We start from the raw sequence: 26,877 nt of genomic DNA on the forward strand, positions 1-26,877 counted from the left end.
GAAACGGGATAGTGATGTGAGCATTCCGTTTAAGGATTTGATAGATTTCTTGGAGCTCGGTGTAGGGAAATCAGAAAATGCCCTGCACTTGTCAGTGTTAGCCTCAATTCCACGCTCTGTGAGGTAGAAACCGAGGAACTTTCCTTCCTGAATGCCGAACGTGCACTTCTCAGGGTTAAATTGCATCCTGCACTTTCTGGCTGGTTCGAAGATCTTTTTGAGATGCAGCGCATGATCGGTTTCCTCTTGGGATTTGATGATCATTTCGTCCATGTAAACTTCGAGCATATCTTCGATTTCTCCTCGGAAAACTTTGTTCATCATTCATTGATATGTAGCACCAGCGTTCTTCAAGCTGAAGGGCATCACATTGTAGTAATAGTTTCCTAAATCCATCATGAAGGTTGTGTATTTTTTATCGGCTTTAGCCATAGGGATTTGATTGTACCCCGAATAGGCGTTCATAAACGAAAGTAATTTAAAACCTGCGGAATTATCTACTTGTTTAGCTATGTTGGGGTGAGGATATGCAGCTTTAGGGCAAGCCCTATTGAGATCGGTGTAGTCGGTACACATACCCACTTTCCATTACTCTTTTTAGCTAATACAATGTTGGACAGCCAAGCAGTATACTTAGCTTCCGATATGAAATTTTCCTCTAGGAGGTATTTTATAGCTAATTCAGTCGCAACTGTCTTCTCTAGGGATTGCTTCCTCCTTCATTGGGCATTAGCTTTGCAGGCAGGATCTATGGTCAAATGATGGCAGACGACTTTGGGATCGAGGTCGGGCATCTTTGATGCGATTCAAGCGAACAAGTCATCATTTTCCCGGAGATAGGCCTTTTGCCGTTTCCTCGCCAGGTCGGGGAGGTCGGTTGTGATCTTCAGTCCCCTGTTTGGATCGCCACCAAGGGGGGCCTACTCAAAGTTGCCATCAGGAATATGGCGCAAGGGATCCTTGACAGCCGCTAATAAAGAGTTCTTTGTCTTAAGTCGGTCTTCGGCTTCCTTATAGAAGCGGCTGTTTAAGTCGCCAAAGTCAACATGCGGCAACGACTTCGGCATTTCAGAGCTGGCGGACAATGTTGACTTGTCATTCTTCCGAGGTGACACCTTAATGGAATTGAGGCCCTTAGATTTGATTCAAAGAATCTCCGAGCAGCTTCGATGTCTTTGTGCAAGGTGGCAACCTGTCCATTCGCAGTGTAGTACTTCATTTTGAGGTGGTGTTAGCTGAAGATTTCGTTGAACAAATATATGTGCTTCGAAGGAGTGCATAATCGAAGGCAAGGTGGTTACTGATGACCATCTCTGAGAAGTATAAAATGGCTACTGATGGCCATGTTTCGATAGCAGGAAATGTCTAAGTTTTTTATGAAGGTGATGGCTACTGAAAGCTATTGGAAGGATATATCCTCGAAGACTTAGACAAAATTTATAAATTTACTTAAGTATTATTATTTAGCGTGTTTGTTAGTAAGTGTTTATTAGCATACTGCCACGCGTCGAAGATGGACTCAGGCGGGAAGATTTGAAATTCGAAGATAGTCACGTAACTGCTTATTCACAGATGTCATCGCTGGAAGTTCTTATGAGAAACGTGGCAGCAGATTAGCGTAGGGCCGTTATGGTCGAAACTAGTATAAATAGGAGTTTTCATGATAAAATTCCGTGTGTTCATTTTGTACAAATCACTCACATATTTACTCAAGTATCAAGCGTTAACGAGAACGAGTTCGCTGAGAAAATGTACGTATGACACCACCATTTTAATACATGAGTATTATCTTTTATTGCTTTTCGTCTTCGAATATCTTTAAATTCTTGCATTCTATTTACTTCTTATCATTTACATTACTGTATCTTTAACTTTCATGTTATTTACTTTCATGTTATTTACTTTCATGTTATTTATCTTCATGTTACTTACGTTCAAGATCTTTAACAGTTTTATGTTTTAAGATTCTTTTTAACAGAATTGCATGTTATGTTGTATGCGTTGTCTACATTTTAAAGTCATAATCGCATATAATCAAGTCATCACTAAAAAAGTGTATGTTTTTAATCGAATAACATTTGTCGAAGACAACGAATCATGAACATGGTTCTAAAGAATATTGATAACAATCTAATCGACTATGTGTCCTAGGATCAATCTAGTCGATCCTGCGAGTAACCAAATCATATTTATTATAGTTTGGAGGACTAGCGGTTGTTTATCGGAAATCACCGTAAACAAATTGGCACACCCGGTGGGACTGTGTCGAACAGATTGTTTTAATCAATTGCTTTGTTTTGTCTAGACAATATCAAGACCTTGTATGAACCTTAGGAACGGTAAATTAACAAACAGTGCACAACCGGTTCCCAAACGAAGGTACAACAAGAAAATGGCTGTTACAGCCAGTGCAGGGGGTAATCAAGATCCCTCACAAGGCACAGGATCAGGAGCGGCAAATTCGAATTCCACTCAAGGAACAAGGGATACAACGGGTCCAAATGAATCGAGACCTGCAGATAATTCCCAGTCGGTGCCTGAGAATAATACAGGACTTTCAGGGACTTTGCCAGTTTCAGTGTCAACAGCTGCACCTTCGATCACGAGTGCAGATGAAGTATTACCGTTTCCCTCAACAAATGCTGCGAATAACTTGTCTAGTCAAGGCACGAATTCAACTTTCGAATGGAGGCCAAATTCTTCATTCGGGATGCCATTTCCTTTTGGATCAGGCGTACGAGGGGCCGGACCTACTTATGCCCCAACTAATAATGCGACATTTTCACCGAATGTGGGATCTGCAAGTCGAAGTACATACAACGGTGGTTTTTCTACCCAGATGCCTCTTTATACCACAAACAGCCAAGCAGCATTTCGACAAGAAATGGATGCAAGCAACCATGATATGCTAGGGGCCTTAGCCAAAGAATTGACTTCAATCTTTACCCCATTGTTGACAAACATTACTTGCACAAATAGGGAAAATGTAGAAACTTTCCGAAAGATGTCATCTCAAATGAATCGGATGTCGGAGTTCATGGGTGTGACACAACCAAAAAGGAAAGATAAACAGCCCGCATACCAAGAGGAAATGCCCGTTTTAGAACGCATACAAGATGAGGGCCCATCCTCGAGACCACCCATCCGAGATATAAGCTCCTTGCGGAGGACGAATTGGACGGAAGAAACTCCAGTAATTAATTTAGAGACTTCAAGTCAAAGAACCGTCCCCGTTCGACAAGAAACGGAGGAAGAACAACCCAGAGTAAGAATTGTAGGTAGAAATGAACATCCAGATAGGGTTGTTCAAAGAGTCAGAAGGGAAAATCTGGCCACGGAGAATAACCTGACTGCTATGATAGAAAGGGTGATGGCCAATAATGGCCTAAGTACTGGACTCAGACGTCCAAATTATACATCCCCTATATCAGACTATATTATGCAGACAGAATTACCTAGGGGCACTAAGGTACCCAAATTTACAAAATTTTCAGGCGAAACTAACGAATCGACAGTGGAACACATTGCTAGGTATCTAACAGAAGCAGGGGACTTGGCAGGAAACGAGGACTTAAGGATCAAGTATTTCCCTAGTTCGCTGACAAAGAATGCCTTTATCTGGTTTACTACTTTGCCACCCAATTCGATAGATGCGTGGGCATACCTAGAAAGATTGTTCCATGAGCAATTTTACATGGGTCAAACTAAGATAAGTTTGAAGGAATTGGCCAGTGTTAAGAGGAAATTCACGGAGACTATTGATGATTATTTGAATAGGTTCCGTCTGTTGAAATCTAGGTGTTTTACGACAGTTCCTGAGCACAAACTTGTCGAAATGGCAGCAGGTGGTCTAGACTACTCAATAAGAAAGAAATTAGATACCCAATACCTTAGGGACATGGCCCAGTTAGCGGATAGAGTTCGACAGGTCGAACGCTTGAAAGCAGAAAAGGCTAGGGCTAACAAAAGTCATAAGAAGGAAAGGATAGCGTACGTCGAAGTCGAAGACGCTGATGATGAGTCTTGCGATGACTCATATAGCCTGGAGGAAGTCGAAATAGACTTAGCAGAATTAAAAGAGGCACCACCTTATGCCTGCAAACTATTAAATCCTGCAAATGGAAAGAACCCTGTAGAAAATGATAAGAATGATAGGTTTCCTAAGAAAACTTATACATTTGATATTACTAAGTGTGATGAAATATTTGATCTATTAGTAAAAGATGGCCAAATGATACTACCTCCTAATTCCAAAATTCCTCCGTTGGAACAACGGAAGAAAAGAGGTTTCTGTAAATATCATGGGTTTTTAGGCCACAAAACTTCACAATGTTTTCTTTTCAGGGATCTAATTCAAAATGCTATCAATGATGGAAGGTTGAAATTTGCTGACAAGACCAAGAGTCACATGAGGGTCGATACCAATCCCCTAAACATTGCTGATGCTAGCCTCTGTGAGGTAGAAGATATCAACATGGTGGAGGTATCGGAGATCGAAGTGGCGGAAACTAAGGCAATGCTCAACGGAAAGCAGGCTACTAAAAGCCTGAATGATGAAATAATCTTCAATACTGAGATTGAAGAAGCTTCCCAAATAGAGATGACTGAAGCACCAAAAGAAGAGAGCAATGAGGCCACTGAAGACCTCAGGATGAAACTCCAGAAAATCCAAATCTCTGAAGTTGCTCCAGCGGTGGTCAACATGGTTAGCGCCAGACACCCAACATCTGAGTTTGGCGAACTAGAGACACGGCTGACAAGGCAGAATGGGGGTATTAAAGTTCCTCTAAGAGCTGAAAGCCTCAAAGACTACCTATGGAATTGCCATGAGAGAAATGGCGGAAAACAATGGATGTGCCCAAGGTGTTCGATCATGCTGAATCGAAGAATCGAAACCAATTTCGAAAGGGCTCGACGTGAAAGATGGGAACACCCAGGGAGAGAACCAAATCCTTTACTACAAGTGTACCCAAGGATGGATGAAAGCTTATTAGGATTTTTGATCAGATGCCACAAGGGGAACTCTGAAGTTGCACTCTGCCCCAGATGTGGGGCAGCCTATGATGAGATGCTAGCACGATCATTTGAACGTGTGCACTGCTCCATGAATCAAGAAACTCAGGGGCTACGTCCTGACCTGTATGGTTTCGATGTATGGACCCCAACGAAGAGACCAGATAGTCCACACCCTAGAGTTCGAAGGGTAACGTTCAAAATCCCTGCAGATCCACCTAGGGATAGATGGGTACAAGCTGATGCAAGAACCAACAAATGGCGTAGTTGGGACCAAGGAGGAAGAACCGCAATGGCATATAGGAGACAATTTCAAAGGCCAAATCGAGAGACATGTCGGTTGGAGAACTATAAGGGAAAAAACCCTATGTCTCGGTCCCAATGGAGGAGGCACCAGAGGATGAAAAAGGCCCAGAAGGAATATAGACCAAGAGAAACTGGAGAAACTAGCAGCAACCAAGTCCCATACCAGGGAGCAAAGTCAAACAAACCTCCGGTGGAACGTGCATTGTTCGAAGCTGAAAAGCTCTTGGATGAAGAAGATAAGATGCGGTCAAATTCCTGGAACGAAGAGGACAGAATGACAAATGATTTTGATTCTGATGGAGTCTCGTCTATAAATTTAAATTGCAATGTTGTATCCGTACTCCCTCACGAGTTTAACCAAGAAACTGAGGTAGAAGACTGTGAGGAGGCTGATATCGAAGAAATGGCAAAACACAGACCTGTGTGTTACTATGTGCTAAATAATGGTGCAGTCGAAGAGCAGAATGCTTTCTTCGAGAGGCCTGATGAGGGTATGAGAAATCATTTGAAACCACTCTACATTAGGGCTAAGATTGAGAATGTTGGCATCAATAAAGTCCTAGTCGATGGGGGAGCAGCAGTAAATTTGATGCCCCAGTATATGATAAAGAGAATTGGCATGTTCGATACGGACATAAGACCACATAACATGGTCCTGTCTAACTATGAAGGTAAGATAGGACAAACACTGGGAGTTGTTCAAGTCAATTTGACAGTAGGCTCAGTTACCAGACCCACTATGTTCATGGTTATACCAGCAAAAGCAAACTATAACCTGTTGCTCGGAAGGGAATGGATTCATGGGGTAGCAGCTGTACCCTCCACAATGCATCAAAGGGTGACAATCTGGAGAGAAGATGGCATAGTAGAGAACATCGAAGGTGATCAGAGTTACTATATGGCTGAAGTTAACCAGGTAAATAAATCCAACTTCGATAGGAATCTGGCAAATATAGGACCTTGTCATACTGCGGAAGAGATGTACACCCCAAATAAGAATGCATTGTATTATCTTACTTTGCACCCAAACGGATTCCAATGGGATAGAGAGATCATGGATGGTCCAACGGATACAGCACCTTTAGAAGATCATGCAGCAATACGGCCAACAGGCTGGGACGATGACATTAATCATGTCTGAGTCTTCATTCTTCGAAAGGATTTCGGCCTATGTGGCCGAGAACAAACAAAAGGCGGCTCTCGAGGCCGAATTATCAGATGTAAAGGTAGATACCATCCAAATCAAAGAAGAGATAGCAGAATTGGAGGTGCATACAGATTTCAAACACTCCAAAGATACGATCCTAGACGAAGAGATTATGGACGAAGGATCAAACCAAAGATTAGATGCAATATACGACGAAGAACCTTTAGGGTTCGAAAAAGACCCAATGGCTTCTAATATAAAGATGTTAGCCCAAGATCCACTCGAAGAAGTAAACCTCGGAGACAGGGATCAAAAGAGGATAACATATATCAGCGCGAAATTAGAGCCAGAATTAAAAGCAACGGTCATCAAAATGCTGAAAGAAAATAGAGATTGCTTTGCTTGGGATTATGATGAGATGCCTGGTCTAGGAAGGGATCTAGTCGAATTGAAGCTTCCGATAAAAGAAGGGAAGAAACCTGTGAAGCAAACTCCTAGAAGATTCGCGCCAGAGATCCATTCGAAGATTAAAGCAGAGGTCGAAAGGCTTTTACGTTGCAAGTTTATCCAAACTACAAGGTATGTCGAATGGATTGCCAATATAGTGCCTGTAATTAAAAAGAATGGCTCTTTACGAGTATGCATAGACTTTCGTGATCTTAATGCAGCCACTCCCAAAGACGAATATCCCATGCCTGTAGCAGAAATGCTGGTAGACTCAGCCGCAGGTTTTGAGTATCTAAGTATGTTGGATGGATACTCAGGATATAATCAGATCTTTATTGCAGAAGATGATGTGTCCAAGACAGCGTTTCGTTGCCCAGGGGCAATAGGCACTTACGAATGGGTTGTAATGCCTTTTGGTTTAAAAAATGCTGGGGCAACTTACCAAAGAGCAATGAACTCTATATTCCATGACTTCATAGAAACATTCATGCAAGTATATATAGACGACATTGTGGTGAAATCTACTTCGGGAATGAGTCATCTCGATCATTTAAACCAATCATTCGAAAGAATGAGGAAACACGGATTGAAGATGAACCCCCTTAAATGTGCTTTCTTTGTACAAGCAGGAGATTTCTTGGGTTTCGTAGTCCATAAAAAGGGAATAGAGATCAACCAGAACAAGACAAAAGCCATCATGGAAACCAAATCTCCATCCACGAAGAAAGAGTTACAATCATTATTGGGAAAGATAAATTTTTTAAGAAGATTTATCTCTAATTTGAGTGGACGCACGCAAGCCTTCTCGCCTTTACTACGGCTTAAGCAAGGAAAGTTCGAATGGCGTGCTGAACATCAAGAAGCTTTCGATCAGATAAAGCAATACTTGACTTGTCCACCAATCTTATCTCCCCCAAATGGGAAGAAACACATGCGCCTGTACATTTCAGCATCAGACAAAACAATAGGCAGCATGCTGGCACAAGAAGATGAAAATGGCATCGAAAGAGCCATTTACTACTTAAGTAGAGTACTCAATGATGCAGAGACTAGATATACTGCTATAGAAAAACTCTGCCTTTGTTTGTATTTCTCTTGTATTAAACTTAAGTATTATATAAAGCCAGTTGATGTTTACGTTTCGTCTCATTGTGATGTTATTAAGCATATGTTATCCAAGCCAATATTACATAGTCGAATTGGCAAGTGGGCTTTAGCCCTAACGGAATATTCGCTAATATTCCAACCTCTCAAGGCAATGAAAGGCCAAATTGTGTCAGACTTCATTGTCGATCACGCAGTGGTCGAGAATCATCAGCATTACGTGGACCTAAAACCTTGGAAGTTGTACTTCGATGGGTCGACACATAGAGAAGGTTCTGGAGTTGGAGTGTTGATAATTTCTCCTGATGGAATTCCAACAAAGCTCAAGTACAAACTCGAAGGACCATTATGCTCCAACAATGAAGCTGAGTACGAAGCGTTAATCGCCGGACTTGAGGCTTTGTTAGAATTGGGGGCAACCAGAGTCGAAATTAAAGGAGACTCCGAATTGGTCATCAAACAATTAACAAAAGAATACAAGTGCATCAAAGAGAATCTAATCATGTACTTTGTCATTGCAAATAGGCTACTCAAGAAATTCGAATACGTAGAATTGAAACATGTATCAAGGGTGAATAACCAAGAAGCGAACGACTTGGCACAGTTGGCTTCAGGATACAAAGTATCGAAAGAAAAATTGGAAGAATTGATCGAAGTAAGAGGAAGAGCAATGTCTACTAAACTTTCTCCGAGCGATCTAGAGAATTCACAATTGGGTTATGCCAACAAAGAAGAGTTCGAAGTCCTAAATATTGACTCTTTGGCAGACACGGATTGGAGGAGCCCAATAATCAACTATTTGAAGAATCCTTCGACGGAGACAGATAGAAAAATCAAATATAGAGCCTTGTCATATTTTCTAATGGGGAACGAATTGTTCAAGAAAACTCCTGAAGGGGTATTGCTGAAATGCTTGGGCGAAGCAGAAGCATACTTGGCTCTATCCAACGTACACAGTGGGGCATGTGGTGCACATCAAGCAGGACATAAGATGAAATGGCTTTTGTTTCGTTATGGGATGTATTGGCCTTCAATGTTGAAAGATTGCATAGAATTTGCCAAGGGGTGCCAAGAATGCCAAGAACACTCAGGTATACAACATGCTCCAGCAAATGAACTCAGTACAATAGTGAAACCTTGGCCTTTCAGAGGATGGGCTTTAGATTTAATTGGAGAAATTCACCCTAAATCATCCAGAGGTCAAAGGTACATTTTGGTAGGAATAGATTATTTCACAAAATGGGTCGAAGCAATACCATTGGCAAATGTGGACCAAGAAGCGGTGATTGAGTTTATTCAAAAATATATTATATATAGGTTCGGAATCCCAGAAAGCATAACAACTGATCAGGGATCAGTCTTCACTGGACGAAAAATGCAGGACTTTGCCAAGGAAATAGGATTCAAGTTGCTAACATCCACACCTTATTATGCTCAAGCAAATGGACAAGTCGAAGCAGCAAATAAAATTATAATTGGTCTTATTAAGAAGCATGTGGGGAAGAAACCCAAGAATTGGCATAAGACTTTAGATCAAGCACTTTGGGCTTGTCGAACCTCTCCAAAAGAAGCTACAAATACAACTCCTTTCCAGTTGACGTTTGGACATGATGCGGTACTACCAATCGAAATATTTTTGCAGTCAGTAAGAATACAAAGACAAGCAGACATTTCTCCCAACGTTTACTGGGAGTTAATGATGAATGAGTTGGTAGATCTAGACGAAGACAGGCTTCGAGCATTGGAAATGATTAAAAGACAGAAAGAAAGAGTATCCAGAGCATACAATAAAAAGGTGAAAGGTAAAACTTTTGTTAATAATGATTTAGTCTGGAAAGTTATTTTACCTATAGACCGAAAAAATCAGGCGTTTGGTAAATGGTCCCCACATTGGGAAGGACCTTTTCGAATCTTAAACACATTTTCGAACAATGCTTATGAAATTGAAGAATTAGCAGAAGATCGTAGGATCTTAAGAGTAAATGGGAAGTATTTGAAGAAATATAAGCCAAGCATGTTCGAAGTTAAGATTGCAAAAACGTAGACACTTGAGGTGTCACGAAAAGCCAAAATGGTTAGCCATGTGTCAAAACACATGAGCCATATTGATCAAAATGGCTTTACATGCAGAATAACAGACTTAAAAAAGGAAAAGTCTAAAGAAATTTCAAAATATTTGTCATTCATAACTTGGGTTTTGCATGCATTACAAAAGATCCAAACAGGATCTGAAAGTACAACAAAAAGGAAAGAAAGCATAAAAACCCTAAGACAAAGGAAAAAGGAAAGTTGTTAGTTAATCCTTTGGTTTAAACCCTCCAAGGACAACACGGGTGAAGGTTCGGCTTCGAACATGTCGATGGCTCCGCCCTCACGCATGCGTCTCACTACACCCTTTCTTTGAAAGATGAAAGAAAGAAGTCTTCCGTAAGGGAGGCAAGTCACGTTCCTCTGCCGTTCAGTACCAATAGAGACAGCTTTCACAAGACCTTTGAATATCATCAAAGGAATGTTGATCTTCTTCCCTCGAAGACCACAGAAGATGAACTCCAAATCTTCAACCAAGATGTTGTTTTCGTTGACCCTCCGAGGCTGGAAGTTGCCTACGAGCATCTGATGCCAGATCCTAACAACTCTGGCGCTGAAAGGATCATTTTCCATGACGGACCTCAGCATGAGATGCGTGGTCATGTTAAAGACATCATCATCAAAGCGTTCCCCAGAGTTACTACACTTGATTAAGTGAGCAATGGTGGCAGGAGTAATACTGAAACGTGCATGCCGAATCTCAGAATCTATGGTGGTTCTACCTTCAGGATCTATGCGTACAGTAGCATTCATCCAAAATTCAGCCAACATGTTTGGATAAACAGCACCTTCCAAGACTTCCTCAAAGTAGAAGTCCAACTCCTGATTGGCAAACAAAGTTTCAAAAGTGACAAAGTGGCGAAGGAGTTCATCCTCAGAAAGTCTGAACTCGCTCCGGATAAGGGTTTTGATTTCATTGAGTGAGAGGATTTCGGCCATTATGAAAAGAGAAGAAGGTTTTGGAGGAAGAAAAATGGTTTCTCTTTTCTGAGTTTAGGAAAGAAGAGAATGAGTGAATGAAGAAAATAAGGGTGATATTGGACCTTTATATAGAAGGGGAATACTAAAGGTTGGTTTAGTTTCTTAATAATTGATTAGACTGCAGTTGGTTTTTTCAAAGAGAGGAGTTATTACATCCGCCGTTTCCCGCCCTTGGAAGTTGAACAGCAATCATGAAACTGATTCACGCACGTCTTGAAATGACGTTTTGAAAAAGTAACGTTACTGGTTAGTCATGATTAGGGCTAAAGAAGTAGAAACGTCAAGTCCAAAGGCTAAGAGGTCGCGAAGAGTATTCGGAGTTTACACGTTGCATTAATGAAGAATACTGTGGAGGATCTGAAAATATATTTTGACGAGAGATTGAAAAGATTTGCTAAGAAATAGTGCTGATAAATATTATATTAAGGGAGAAGTTAAGCATATAAATAAGTGCTTTTACAAAACATATGAGGTTTCGATTACAAATGAGAACGCAACAGATAATAAGGTTCGAAGCAGCTAGTTGAAACCCTCAGGGAGGTTATTCTTGATCTTTGAATATTGTGACTCCCAAGAAGTCATACGGAGTTCGATCACCGATCGTTGCTTCTTCAACCTTTCGATCTCAGGAATTAATTTTTGAGCAGCCTCGAAATGTGTGATCCCTGATTGTACTATTTCGACCAACTCCTTTTGATTGGATTGTTGGATGGTTGCCTGGCTGCGTTCAGCTTCCTCGATTTTCTCCTCAAGTGCCTTTATCTCTTGTTTCCAGATCTTGATTGTAATACGGTGAACTGACTTTTTATAATTGAAAATGTTGCGGATAGCAAGAGTCGCCACCGACTTTTATTTTATCCAATTGGAAAGGCTAAAAGAACAGGAAAGACCTTTTTGAAAGAGATTGAGTTCGGGGGGTAGGTTATACAAAGGGAAGGTGTAAGGCACCCTTTGCATCCATGGTTATCCATGGGCTCTTAATTGCTTAGCTCACTTTTGAATTGTTTGAAGTGTCGTGTGTGAATAGTAAAAATTTCGTTAAGGACTTTAGCTTGTAAGTAAGCGTAGCCTTGTTTTGAAATCGTTTTGAAATAGGAGGTGTGAAAAGTATTTGATTTTTGAATTGATTGTGAGCAAGCAATTAAGAACTACCTACCCTAAATTTGTCTTTCTTGTTCTTTAAGTCTTTCGGGCGAAAGGATCTGTCCATACCATGAGAGGGCAGGAAGTCTTTCAATTGGATGTTTAAGGGTCATCGAGTAATCGTTCGCCATAAGACTGTCCCTTGCCATAAAGAGGGCAGGTAGTCTAAGGGAATGATATAATAGTCATTAATCTTTTTAGGCATCATGCGAGGATACCTTAGCAATTGGGACAAATCATCATTTTACCAAGGCAACATCGAGGGACAACTTTGATGATGAATGAACTGAGGGCAACGTTTGCTTTAGGTATCCTCGGAATCGAGGGACTTGACTATTTAGTACACTTAAAGGCAGCAAGGCAACAGTAATAAAGGCAACCAGAGGAATTACCCTAAAGGTGTGTGGGTGCAACAATCACGTGGTTAACTTCGATTACATTTATCTTGTAGTTAGGTGATCTATGTTCAGTTCATGGTTTGCACTCCCTAAATTACTAACCACGCAGTAATATAATAATATAATAATATAATAGACAACAGTTTTAAGTGCCTTCAAGGCCAATCAATACAACCAGTAAACAGTTACATAATAATAGGGGAAGGGGACAATGAAACCAGCGGATCCCTTAATAGGGTTTGACACAAGTAATAAGAAGTAAGGTTTAGAGTTACCAGACTCGTAGCTTTGGCGACTCGACAAACCTTTAGCTTCGATTGATGAAGGTTGATGGGCAGAGGTTTGCCTTGAAGTTTTAAGAAGCATTGACCCTGACCATCCATTAAAGAATTGACAAAAGAAAAAAGAAATAGTGAGGGTATGGCTAATTCAAGGTAAAATAACAAAAATAATATTTAAATCAAAATAAATAATAAAAATAAAAGCAAAGGTTTAGAAACTTAGCTTCTTGATTGGCATGGCGCGTAACCGGAAGAATTTTGATTATTAACCCTGAAAAGGACATAGGAAATATTTTTAGTGTAGGCACGTTCTTCGTAAACCTTTATTTAGGGTTCAACAGTTGATAACAGTGACTAATTATCATGCCAAAATAAAATCAAGGTTTTAAAGTCACGGGTTGAACATGTAAAGTGACTAAATTAATATATATGAAAATATATATATATAATCGAGGGTTCGATTAAATAAATTAAATGGTTATAAAAAGGAAGAATATTATTTAATAAAAAAAGAGGAAAAGAATAATAAATAATAATAGCAAAAAAGGAAAGCTAATTGTATAATTGAAAAATAAATAAATATTAAATAAAAAAAAATTAGAGAAGCTTAGCTTTGTTTGAGTGTGGTTGGCCTGAGGGTCCTTGAAATACACCTTCAATTCTGGGCGTTGGATCCCTCTTTGATGAAGATCTATCGGTGATGATTGGAGGGAATACAGTGGTCTGGTACTGGACGTAAGCACTGGATCCGTGAGTTAAATAAAACATAAAATACTGTCTTCAACCGGGTTTGAACCCAGGAATTGGGGGGTTGTCACATGATCTTCGTCCACTCAGCTGCACTCCTTTAATTGTTAGCCTAATTAATTTAAAACAATAAATAGGAAATATATTGGTTAATGGGATTCAGAAGAGAAGTCCAGCGTGGGCCCTAAGACGCCGTCGTGAGCCAATAGGAACTGGAGAGAGGGCGTGGACAAATTGACTGACCAATCAGCGCAGTGCACTCGCGGAGAGAGAATAGATTGGTTGACCAGCGAGTGATTATGCGCCACGCGTGCCCCACTACTGTTCACCATCTTCAACAAGTTCTGAACCCAGCTTTCTTGCGGAAATTCATGCGGAGTTTGCTACGAGGTTACCTGCGGATTTCCCTTGTTTCGTCTTCTTCCATGGCTGCCATTTGAGATCCTCCATAAACGACGTTGCCGCGATTCAAAGCTTGCCCAGATCGTATCAATGAAGCCTTGCGATCATCATGGAGGTGTTGGTTTGTCCTGGAGACGCTTGTATCATAGGATCCGAAGCTTGGACATAAGCATGCCCTAGCCATGGCATGTCTTAGTTCTTGCGTGATAAAGTTCGTGCGAAGGGTCCAAGCTCTCCTAAACATCCACACAAACGCAGTAAAAGCATCAAAGCGGACAAAAATTCACAGTATGGTGAAAAACGAAAACAAGAAAACTTTAAAGAATATGAACACTTATGATATTGCTCTTAACATCACCTGGAGATTATATGATAGTTTATGTTCGTCCAGGATCATTCTAGGGAGAGTCTAACAGCTTTCTTTTGGACCAGAATTGGCTGCATCATCCAAGCTCATGAACCCTAGTTTGTATGAATTCTTTGTGATAGGAAACCCTAGCTCTCTCCTCTACCTTTTCGTCCCCCTGGCTTGTATATGTATTAAGTATATATAGAGGATGAGAATTAGGGTTGAGACTTGGCCTAAGATTGAATCATTTGGTGACATGGAGATTGAAAAAGATTTTACATAAAATCTTTCTAAGTTTGGTCACCAAACTATTTTATGCATATATCTTATTCAATCTTGATTATTGAGTGATATTTGAATTGATCAAAAATTTGGTAAGTGAATCATAAAATTTTATTTCATTTAAATAGGTTTTTATTTGATTTAATTTAAATTTTAATAAATAAAAATCAAATATAAATCAAATAAAATTATGAAATAAATTTTATATGACTAATGGGCATTTCTTGAGCTTGAAATCACGCGGACAATTCAAATATATGGGCCCAACACCCAACAATATAAATTTCATCACTTAGGGCCTCATGAAGTTCTCAAAAATCGACCAACTTTGCCAAGACATATCTCTCTCAATTTTTGAGGTATGGAAGTGTTCTAGGACTTTTTAGAAACCCTAGAGAGTCCTCTAACCAGTGTCTTTGGTCTCATATCAAAATTATTTTCCATGATCCTTGTGTGTCCTTTTGAAAAAAAATTACTTTTTGTTGACTTTTGAAGAGGACCTATAAGGTTTTGGTCCATATCTCTTAAATGAAGCATTTTTAGACTTGGCATGTGAGACACAAATTTGTAGAGAATCAAATTTCCTTCAAAATGAGCTTTGGATGGAAAATTTCTGATGTTCCATGTGAGAGTTATGGCTGGTCAAAGTTTAGTTGACTTTTCCTATACAAAACCCTAATTTAGAAACTTTTTGATTTGTTGAGTTTTGATCTTTCCTCGATGAACCATGATCAATTCTTGATCAAATGGTGAATGATACTTCAATATGAGGACCTTGACAAAAATCAGGAGTTTTGTCTTTACTTTGACCATAGTTGACTTTCTAGGTCAACTAGTCGACTATTGACCTTCTGAACTTTTGATTGACCAGAGCTTTGAGATAGGCCTTGATGCTTGTCATAGAGGTAATGTGGGATACATTGAGTCATATGAGATGCCTTGGAGTAATTGATTCACTGGTTTTCTTTTGAATGACCTAAACCCTAGCTCAAGGCCTTGTATAGGAGAGTGTGTTTTAGGAGCATTGTGTTTTGATTTGGGTTTGTGCAGGAGAAGAGTATGGGCAAATTTTGGGGTATGACAGCTGCCCCTGTTCAATTATCTTAAACCTGAAGATGTAGAGTGGTTTGTATGCCAGTCGGTATCTGAAGGTGGAAGGTGATTGAACACTAGAATACCAAGAAATTTGCCCTAGTTGAAGTAGGGACTTTTGTCGGAGATGGGCTTTAAAGATGCCATCCGGTAGTTGAAGTTTGAGAAATGTTGTTTGCGCGTTGATCGTGTCATTACCATTCGTAGTAAATGAATTAGATCTTTTGGAGAGATAATCGTGTCTACATCGTTCGTGATGATAGAATTAGACTATCTTGTCGTGTCAGCACCGTTCGTAGTAACTGAATTAGACTGTGGACGTCAGTAATCGTGTCTACACCGTTCGTGATGATAGAATTAGACCTCTGATATTTGATCGTGTCAGTACCGTTCGTAATATCTGAATTAGATCTTGGAGAGATAATCGTGTCTACATCGTTCGCGATAATAGAATTAGACTCTCTTGTCGTGTCAGCACCGTTCGTAGTAACTGAATTAGACTGGGGACGTCAGTGATCGTGTCTACACCGTTCGTGATGATAGAATTAGACCTCTGAGATTTGATCGTGTCAGTACCGTTCGTAATATCTGAATTAGATCTTGGAGAGATAATCGTGTCTACATCGTTCGTGATAATAGAATTAGACTCTCTTGTCGTGTCAGCACCGTTCGTAGTAACTGAATTAGACTGGGGACGTCAGTGATCGTGTCTACACCGTTCGTGATGATAGAATTAGACCTCTGAGATTTGATCGTGTCAGTACTGTTCGTAGTATCTGAATTAGATCTTCTGTCGTGTCAGTACCGTTCGTAGTAGCTGAATTAGACTTGATTGGTCATTGATCGTGTCTACACCGTTCGTGATGATAGAATTAGATCTCTGAGCGTTGACCGTGTCAGTACCGTTCGTAGTAACTGAATTAGATCTTGGAAAGTTGGAGAATTCGTTCATTTGTCTGTACCTGCATTCTGGAAAAGGTAAGGTTAATTTTTATGCAATGTCATGATGCATGTAATGCGTTTATGTGACGGGATTCTCAAAATAAATGAGATCCTAGCATGTTATGTACGCACTTGTCGCTATGCTTTATGTATTATGTACGAACGTGTATGCAATTGTATGAATGTTTCTATGATTTATGACGTATGACTATGATTTATGCTATTTGGACACATCTTGATTGAGAAGGTGGATCTCCACGTCATTGTAATTTTGATGTTTGATCTTATCTTGAAGGTGCTCAGTTGGGGATTTATGATTTGCTTGGGGATGACCAGTAACTTGATGTACCCTGACTGGAGATAAAAGACATTGGTAAGCCTTGTCGGAGAAAAGCAAAGTGTTGGAGAATCGATAGTGTTGAAGATATAAACTCTGTTGAGGAGCCCTGTCTTTGTCGGGACAAGAGTATTTGAAGATATCTTTTTAGTGATTACTCTGTGGGGATATGATCTTGCGAAACCAGCTTTGTGGGAAGACGTGGATGTCTTGAATGTTGCCCCCAGTATTATAGTAACTACCGTCCTTGGATTTGATTAGGACACACCATTGAGTATTGATCAAGATGCCCAACTGTATTTGCATAGATTTGCCCCTGCTAGCAGGGACTTTGGAAAGATTCGCCTCGCGAGGACTTTATGAGATGTGCACTATGGGCGTCATGCCCCTCGTAATCATAGGCCCATGACAATGCCCCATGTTGATTGGAAATAGATTCAGATTTACTTGGATGCATGCCCCTGATTATTTTGGCATCCTTGAGAGATTCTCGGAATCTTGACTTGATTGCCTCAGATTGATCGGGAAATAGTATGAAACCCACTTGGGATATATGCCTTTGACTGTTTGTTATTTGAGAGATTCTTGGAATCTTGACTTGATTGCCTCAGATTGATCGGCTTTTGAGAGATTCTTGGAATCTTGACTTGATTGCCCCAGATTGATTGGGAAAAACGTGTCATGCCCCCTTTTATACGTAGGAGACATTGCTTCTTGGAGTAATATTGTCTGTCGGGATAACTTTCAGTCATTAGTTGTATCCTGTGCAAATTCTCTCTGTTGCTAACATTTGAAATTATGTAGCAAAATTTGTTTAATAATGAACTCATGAGATGCAATGCATACGTTTGTCTTGAGTTTTTGAAAACATTAAAGCATGAGATGTAAAAACATGGCATTTGTAAGAACATGATATTTATAACAACATGTCGTTTGTAAAAACGTGACATCAACTTGGCATTTATGGTAAACCTTAAGGAGTCAGGATACCTTTTTGGTAACAGTATGCTTTCGAACTAACCATGCTTCAATTAGGACTTTCAAGGGTTGTAACGTGGCTTGGTTCACGGTTTAAGAAACAACGGATAAAGGCTCAAAATTTGATTGTACCCACCCCTCTTCGTGATGATCTTCAATCCTAAGCTCAGTTGATTCAACTTATGCATTCAGGTTCCAAGAGACTTTTGGATTTGCACCTTTGATCATGATGATGGTTCACAAGCAAAGAGAACTTTTGAGATGGCAGTCACTTCTTCCTTTTGGTAGTCACAACATTGTGTTGTTCAGGAATTTATTGACTTCTCTGTTTTTATCTTTTTGAGATCCCTAACTTTTGCCTGAACTGTCTATTTTGAGCTTACAGCCAGCGGGATGCCTTGATTTTTGCTTAAGTCGTCTTTTTGATTTTTGACTTAGCAGGCTTTTCTTTATTTTATTTTTTATTTTTTATTTTTTATTTTTTATTTTTTTTTTATTTTTTTTATTTTTTTCTTTTTTTTTTTTTTTTGAAAGATATTGACTACCTTGTTTGATGATTGACGAACCATCATTGTCTTTTGATTGACATCTCACACACTTCTTTGATGTGTGCGGATGAACGCTTGTGATTGAAACCTTTGTTGAAAGGTATACTGAATGATTCTCTTAAAATAGAATGCACAACCAAATCAACTGAGAACTACCCTGCCCCAGGTTATGATCAAGGGTTTTAATTAGTACAAGAAGGAAACTTCTACTTCTTAGGCTCAAAGGGGTTGACGAGGGATTAACATCCTTATATCTCCACTGTTTAGGAATTGAAACAATGCCTGTACATCGTCAGCATAGTCCGCTCAAAAGCATACTGTATGAGGTTGCGGTATCATTTTCGTCATCCTCCTTCAAAAGGTAAACAGCTTTAGCAGGAGTCGAGTATCACAAAACATATGCAAAGTAAAGACACAGTTTAAAATGAGTGATAGCGAAATAGTTTATTCAAGACAAACATATGCAATGCACTGATGATGTTTATTAAAACAGATAATGTCTATCATGAGTCAAATGTTTAAACAAACAGGAAAGAACTTGTAAATGAAAGTAGATCTAATGATCCAAAAATTCGTCCGTCGAGACGTCAATCAATCTTGTCATTACTAGGCATAGGAGCGGTGATCATCATAGGGGTCTTAAAGGGATATGAACTCAATCAGCATTGATCCTGTCTTGGATCTTGATCTTTAATGCCCGACAACTATTAGTGTAATGTCCAGGACCGTTGGGATGGTACGCGCACCTCGCATTGAGTTTATAGTTGGTGTTAGAATTCGTTGGCTCGATTGCCCTGAGCGTCTGGATCATATGAATGAATTGATTGTCGTGATTCTATTATCGTGACTCAGTTGTCATGATTCCATTATCGTGACTCATTTGTCGTGACTTCGTTGTCGTGATTCCATTATTGTGACTTAGTTGTCGTGACTTTGTTGTCGTGACTCAGTTGTCAAGGTCTTTTCTGATTTGAGTGTCATGATTAAATCTTTAATGGCACGCTTCAACGGTCTACCATCCTTTACACCATAACCAGGATTGTTCGAATAATAAGAGCGTCTCGCATTGTAATTGTACCCCAAGAATAGGAGTGCCTTTAACTCTTCTTGCCCCTTGGCTGAGTTCAGAATCAAAGTTTGGGATCAGATGTTCTGAGCCTGAAGGTGTTCGCCTGATTGCTCGAAATTCATGATGCTGAAATAAACAGCGAGAAAGGATGAGAAACCCGTCGTAGGGAACCTGTTATGCGATGTTATGAATGCAGATGCAATGTCTTCAAGGATATTTAGGCTTTTAGTTAGCAACATTAGAAAATGATTTGGTCGCGTCTTTGTCTGAAGAAATCTGAACTTTGTCTTTGAACGTCTTTCTTTGAGAATCAAGCTCACCATATCGAGTGGGTCATCGCCTCTGATTCGAGAACTTATGAATTTGAAGTTACATGGCTAGAGGAAAATAAATCCTCTTGCCCCTTGATAGGTACAGTATCTCTGAATTGGAAGGTATGTGGCGAGAGGAAAGTAAATCCTCTTGCCCCTTGATAAGAGTTTTGTCCCTGATAAGAGCACCTGAAATTGTGCGCCCTAAATTCCTAAGATCCTTGAAAGGGTTAGTAAACATGTTATGCTTATGATGTCATGAATGTTATGCGAATGCAGTTCATTAGGCACAACGTGGGATAGGAAGGGCACAAAAGTCCTTTAACAAAACCTGCAAGGAAACAAAGGTTAGTGGGTTATGCGAATGCAACTTATTAGGCCTAGCGTGGGATAGTGAGGGCCAACAAGTTCTTTAAAAAAACCTGCGAGAAAACAAAGGTTAGCAGCAAATGTAAACAAGTCACACAAGTGCCCTTAGGTTTAGAGGCTTGCATGAAAGACGATCTTAGGGTAATAAGGACGAGTGAGTCCTACAAGAAAACCTGCAAGAAAACCAAAGGGTTAGCAAGCACAAACAAGTCACACAAGTGCCCTTAGGTTTAAAGGCTTGCGTGAAGTTCGTAGGTAAATACCCTCCCCACTGAAGTTTAGTTGGTTCAACCTGTCCTAGATAAAGATCGGGTTCTATGGTGCTCATATCCCTGATCTTTCTCGTGGGCATTGTCTCAACATAGCGCACAATCGGCTAGCCAAAAGCATCCCTTGAGTCCAATCTCAATGAGTGTAGCATCGAGTATCAACCAGCTTCAGTCAGGAATCCAAAGCCAGCCATCTCGCTACTTCCTATGGGCCAAAGTCAAGTTCAACTAAGGTTCTAAGGGCGAATTAGTGCTTGTGACACTACGCGGTAGCCAAATGTCTCCTCGATCATATTCAAGGGCCATCAGGACAAACCAAAGTGTCGCACTAACGGTGGCCACCAGTTCAACCATAACGATACATGTCGTACAGCCTCCCTGGTCTCATGCCACATACCTAAGGTACACTAGATCCGGGTGTAGGATCTTTCGCACAGCAGAATACCCAAAACAGCCTTTAAAGATAAAGCAAACAATTCAAACAAATTTAAAGTGATCCTAAACTTTTAAGGTAACCCCTCTTTTATCGAAATTTATCCCCAGCAGAGTCGCCAGTTCTGTAATACGGTGAACTGACTTTTTATAATTGAAAATGTTGCGGATAGCAAGAGTCGCCACCGACTTTTATTTTATCCAATTGGAAAGGCTAAAAGAACAGGAAAGACCTTTTTGAAAGAGATTGAGTTCGGGGGGTAGGTTATACAAAGGGAAGGTGTAAGGCACCCTTTGCATCCATGGTTATCCATGGGCTCTTAATTGCTTAGCTCACTTTTGAATTGTTTGAAGTGTCGTGTGTGAATAGTAAAAATTTCGTTAAGGACTTTAGCTTGTAAGTAAGCGTAGCCTTGTTTTGAAATCGTTTTGAAATAGGAGGTGTGAAAAGTATTTGATTTTTGAATTGATTGTGAGCAAGCAATTAAGAACTACCTACCCTAAATTTGTCTTTCTTGTTCTTTAAGTCTTTCGGGCGAAAGGATCTGTCCATACCATGAGAGGGCAGGAAGTCTTTCAATTGGATGTTTAAGGGTCATCGAGTAATCGTTCGCCATAAGACTGTCCCTTGCCATAAAGAGGGCAGGTAGTCTAAGGGAATGATATAATAGTCATTAATCTTTTTAGGCATCATGCGAGGATACCTTAGCAATTGGGACAAATCATCATTTTACCAAGGCAACATCGAGGGACAACTTTGATGATGAATGAACTGAGGGCAACGTTTGCTTTAGGTATCCTCGGAATCGAGGGACTTGACTATTTAGTACACTTAAAGGCAGCAAGGCAACAGTAATAAAGGCAACCAGAGGAATTACCCTAAAGGTGTGTGGGTGCAACAATCACGTGGTTAACTTCGATTACATTTATCTTGTAGTTAGGTGATCTATGTTCAGTTCATGGTTTGCACTCCCTAAATTACTAACCACGCAGTAATATAATAATATAATAATATAATAGACAACAGTTTTAAGTGCCTTCAAGGCCAATCAATACAACCAGTAAACAGTTACATAATAATAGGGGAAGGGGACAATGAAACCAGCGGATCCCTTAATAGGGTTTGACACAAGTAATAAGAAGTAAGGTTTAGAGTTACCAGACTCGTAGCTTTGGCGACTCGACAAACCTTTAGCTTCGATTGATGAAGGTTGATGGGCAGAGGTTTGCCTTGAAGTTTTAAGAAGCATTGACCCTGACCATCCATTAAAGAATTGACAAAAGAAAAAAGAAATAGTGAGGGTATGGCTAATTCAAGGTAAAATAACAAAAATAATATTTAAATCAAAATAAATAATAAAAATAAAAGCAAAGGTTTAGAAACTTAGCTTCTTGATTGGCATGGCGCGTAACCGGAAGAATTTTGATTATTAACCCTGAAAAGGACATAGGAAATATTTTTAGTGTAGGCACGTTCTTCGTAAACCTTTATTTAGGGTTCAACAGTTGATAACAGTGACTAATTATCATGCCAAAATAAAATCAAGGTTTTAAAGTCACGGGTTGAACATGTAAAGTGACTAAATTAATATATATGAAAATATATATATATAATCGAGGGTTCGATTAAATAAATTAAATGGTTATAAAAAGGAAGAATATTATTTAATAAAAAAAGAGGAAAAGAATAATAAATAATAATAGCAAAAAAGGAAAGCTAATTGTATAATTGAAAAATAAATAAATATTAAATAAAAAAAAATTAGAGAAGCTTAGCTTTGTTTGAGTGTGGTTGGCCTGAGGGTCCTTGAAATACACCTTCAATTCTGGGCGTTGGATCCCTCTTTGATGAAGATCTATCGGTGATGATTGGAGGGAATACAGTGGTCTGGTACTGGACGTAAGCACTGGATCCGTGAGTTAAATAAAACATAAAATACTGTCTTCAACCGGGTTTGAACCCAGGAATTGGGGGGTTGTCACATGATCTTCGTCCACTCAGCTGCACTCCTTTAATTGTTAGCCTAATTAATTTAAAACAATAAATAGGAAATATATTGGTTAATGGGATTCAGAAGAGAAGTCCAGCGTGGGCCCTAAGACGCCGTCGTGAGCCAATAGGAACTGGAGAGAGGGCGTGGACAAATTGACTGACCAATCAGCGCAGTGCACTCGCGGAGAGAGAATAGATTGGTTGACCAGCGAGTGATTATGCGCCACGCGTGCCCCACTACTGTTCACCATCTTCAACAAGTTCTGAACCCAGCTTTCTTGCGGAAATTCATGCGGAGTTTGCTACGAGGTTACCTGCGGATTTCCCTTGTTTCGTCTTCTTCCATGGCTGCCATTTGAGATCCTCCATAAACGACGTTGCCGCGATTCAAAGCTTGCCCAGATCGTATCAATGAAGCCTTGCGATCATCATGGAGGTGTTGGTTTGTCCTGGAGACGCTTGTATCATAGGATCCGAAGCTTGGACATAAGCATGCCCTAGCCATGGCATGTCTTAGTTCTTGCGTGATAAAGTTCGTGCGAAGGGTCCAAGCTCTCCTAAACATCCACACAAACGCAGTAAAAGCATCAAAGCGGACAAAAATTCACAGTATGGTGAAAAACGAAAACAAGAAAACTTTAAAGAATATGAACACTTATGATATTGCTCTTAACATCACCTGGAGATTATATGATAGTTTATGTTCGTCCAGGATCATTCTAGGGAGAGTCTAACAGCTTTCTTTTGGACCAGAATTGGCTGCATCATCCAAGCTCATGAACCCTAGTTTGTATGAATTCTTTGTGATAGGAAACCCTAGCTCTCTCCTCTACCTTTTCGTCCCCCTGGCTTGTATATGTATTAAGTATATATAGAGGATGAGAATTAGGGTTGAGACTTGGCCTAAGATTGAATCATTTGGTGACATGGAGATTGAAAAAGATTTTACATAAAATCTTTCTAAGTTTGGTCACCAAACTATTTTATGCATATATCTTATTCAATCTTGATTATTGAGTGATATTTGAATTGATCAAAAATTTGGTAAGTGAATCATAAAATTTTATTTCATTTAAATAGGTTTTTATTTGATTTAATTTAAATTTTAATAAATAAAAATCAAATATAAATCAAATAAAATTATGAAATAAATTTTATATGACTAATGGGCATTTCTTGAGCTTGAAATCACGCGGACAATTCAAATATATGGGCCCAACACCCAACAATATAAATTTCATCACTTAGGGCCTCATGAAGTTCTCAAAAATCGACCAACTTTGCCAAGACATATCTCTCTCAATTTTTGAGGTATGGAAGTGTTCTAGGACTTTTTAGAAACCCTAGAGAGTCCTCTAACCAGTGTCTTTGGTCTCATATCAAAATTATTTTCCATGATCCTTGTGTGTCCTTTTGAAAAAAAATTACTTTTTGTTGACTTTTGAAGAGGACCTATAAGGTTTTGGTCCATATCTCTTAAATGAAGCATTTTTAGACTTGGCATGTGAGACACAAATTTGTAGAGAATCAAATTTCCTTCAAAATGAGCTTTGGATGGAAAATTTCTGATGTTCCATGTGAGAGTTATGGCTGGTCAAAGTTTAGTTGACTTTTCCTATACAAAACCCTAATTTAGAAACTTTTTGATTTGTTGAGTTTTGATCTTTCCTCGATGAACCATGATCAATTCTTGATCAAATGGTGAATGATACTTCAATATGAGGACCTTGACAAAAATCAGGAGTTTTGTCTTTACTTTGACCATAGTTGACTTTCTAGGTCAACTAGTCGACTATTGACCTTCTGAACTTTTGATTGACCAGAGCTTTGAGATAGGCCTTGATGCTTGTCATAGAGGTAATGTGGGATACATTGAGTCATATGAGATGCCTTGGAGTAATTGATTCACTGGTTTTCTTTTGAATGACCTAAACCCTAGCTCAAGGCCTTGTATAGGAGAGTGTGTTTTAGGAGCATTGTGTTTTGATTTGGGTTTGTGCAGGAGAAGAGTATGGGCAAATTTTGGGGTATGACATTGATATTTTTTGCATGATCATCAAAGGCCTTCTGGTCTTCTGATTGCTTAAGTTTGAGGACCTCGCCTCGTTGGGTTGCATCTACTGCAGAATTCCATGAAGAATCACGGGAGGCTATTGCTTCAGATAACTCTCTTTCGATATTTCGTTTTCGAAGGATATCAGCTTGAAGTTGCTCAACCAAGGAGCCTAACAGAACAAGTACATCTGAGACTGTTGTGGAGACTTGAAGTAAATCTACTTTTCTCAAAAGTTGATGTAAACCATGACTCTTAAGAGGATCCCGAATGAGGAGATCCACAAGATTGACATCGAAGAACCGCTCTTTGATTTGTCGAAGCACGCTAGAAGTGTCTTCTTGTTTGCCAGACTCCACAGTCGCAACTGGAATAGCGTCAGGACTTGGAGACGAAGAAGCATCCACATTCATGATAATCTTCAAGAAACTAAGAGGATCAGCATGCTTTAATTGTTCTAGCTCCGAAGGCGTAGGGGCAGGCATTGAAGTGGTCCCAGGATCAGCTTTTGTGTCAAGAGTCGAAGCTTCTTGAAAATTTTGCTTTTCTAGTTTGGAAGTTTCCTCCGTAGCATCTGATTCAGACACGGTGTCGTCACTGTGATGAGGATGCAGATTCACATTGTCACTACCTGAGAGGGCGTGATCTTCGCCTTCCAAACTTTTGTCTTGATGGGTAGCTGGAGACTCATCAGTAGAATGACTTTCTTCAACGGGTTCATCAGGCAGCATAGTGTTGATGGGCTGAGCATCTTCGACCACGGGTGAAAGAGCGGGAGCTTTGTCTCGAGAAGTATCTGTGTCAGATAAAGCAGAGTTAGTCATAAGAATAAACCTGTAACAAGTTTATCAACAAAGCTAAAGATTATTATTACCATAGAGTTTGGGAACATCAACGGTAAGACCAGGATCTTTGAAACCTGAAGTAGCAGTACCAGCATCATCCTGCAATAACAAGGTAGAAAAGTTAATCCCATTATCTAGATAAAGTCACAAGTTAGTATGCGAAAAACCTGGAAGACCTTGGTTTGAATATTATCTGGACTTGAATTGTGACTTTCGACAACAAGTATGTTGCTAGTTGTTTTCAAAGGAGAATCTTCAGAGGACGCTTTATCAGTAGGAGAAGCAGTTTTGGAGGGACTCGCTCCCTTTCCTTTTTTCGAAGGAGTAGCAGATTTTTGTCTTTTCCTAAGTCCTTGTCTAGTGTTAGGAGGAGATTTATCCCCATCATCTGAAGCAGCGGGCGAAGAAACTTTCCGTTTCGGACCAGTTGGGGGCTTCGAACTCTGAAAAGACAGATGATAAGCAAAGGGACTATTGATTACAGATTATATAAGATTAAGAACGCAAAAGGTGCGTACCGTAGGCTTTTTATCAGGATTGAGAGAGCCACTTTCACTGGGTTTGTCGCTTTGGGATGTCCCAGGATTCTTTTGGGCAGGAGTCTCTTTGATCTTCCTCCTGTGAGCAACAGCTGTAGTCGAAACTAAAATTAGTATACCAGTCAAAAAGGAAAAGTCAGTCGAAAAGATTGTCTGATTCCAAACCTTCAGGTATTGGAGTCAAGACACGAACGTGTTTGAGATCTATATGGAGATGTCCTTTGAAAGTATCCAAGGTATGCTTAGTCGGAACCACCCGTTCAGCGCGTTTTTTACTACTATTTTGAAGATCTTTTAAAACGTTGCCACACACAAACCAATCTGGAAAAGGAGGGCTCAAAGCCACACCAAAATCCGCGCTTGGCAGCGGAGGAAATTTTGGAGGATTAAGTTTGAAAGCCACTTCATAACG

At 39.8% G+C, this 26,877-nt stretch overlaps 1 protein-coding gene across 1 annotated transcript; it reads right to left on the reverse strand.

Annotated features, from left to right (window-relative positions):
• Positions 1 to 920: 920 nt before the first annotated feature.
• LOC131621785 (uncharacterized) lies at positions 921 to 26,613 on the reverse strand. Its single transcript, XM_058892826.1, has 3 exons — positions 26,445 to 26,613; positions 25,078 to 26,369; positions 921 to 1,115 (listed from the first exon to the last, which is right to left on the reverse strand). Exons 2-3 carry the CDS (start codon positions 25,903 to 25,905, stop codon positions 921 to 923), a joined length of 1,023 nt encoding a protein of 340 aa, XP_058748809.1. The 5' UTR covers positions 25,906 to 26,369; positions 26,445 to 26,613.
• Positions 26,614 to 26,877: the final 264 nt, after the last annotated feature.

This window comes from Vicia villosa, unplaced genomic scaffold (assembly GCF_029867415.1).
Source record: "Vicia villosa cultivar HV-30 ecotype Madison, WI unplaced genomic scaffold, Vvil1.0 ctg.000011F_1_1, whole genome shotgun sequence".
Classification (NCBI taxonomy): Eukaryota; Viridiplantae; Streptophyta; class Magnoliopsida; order Fabales; family Fabaceae; genus Vicia; species Vicia villosa.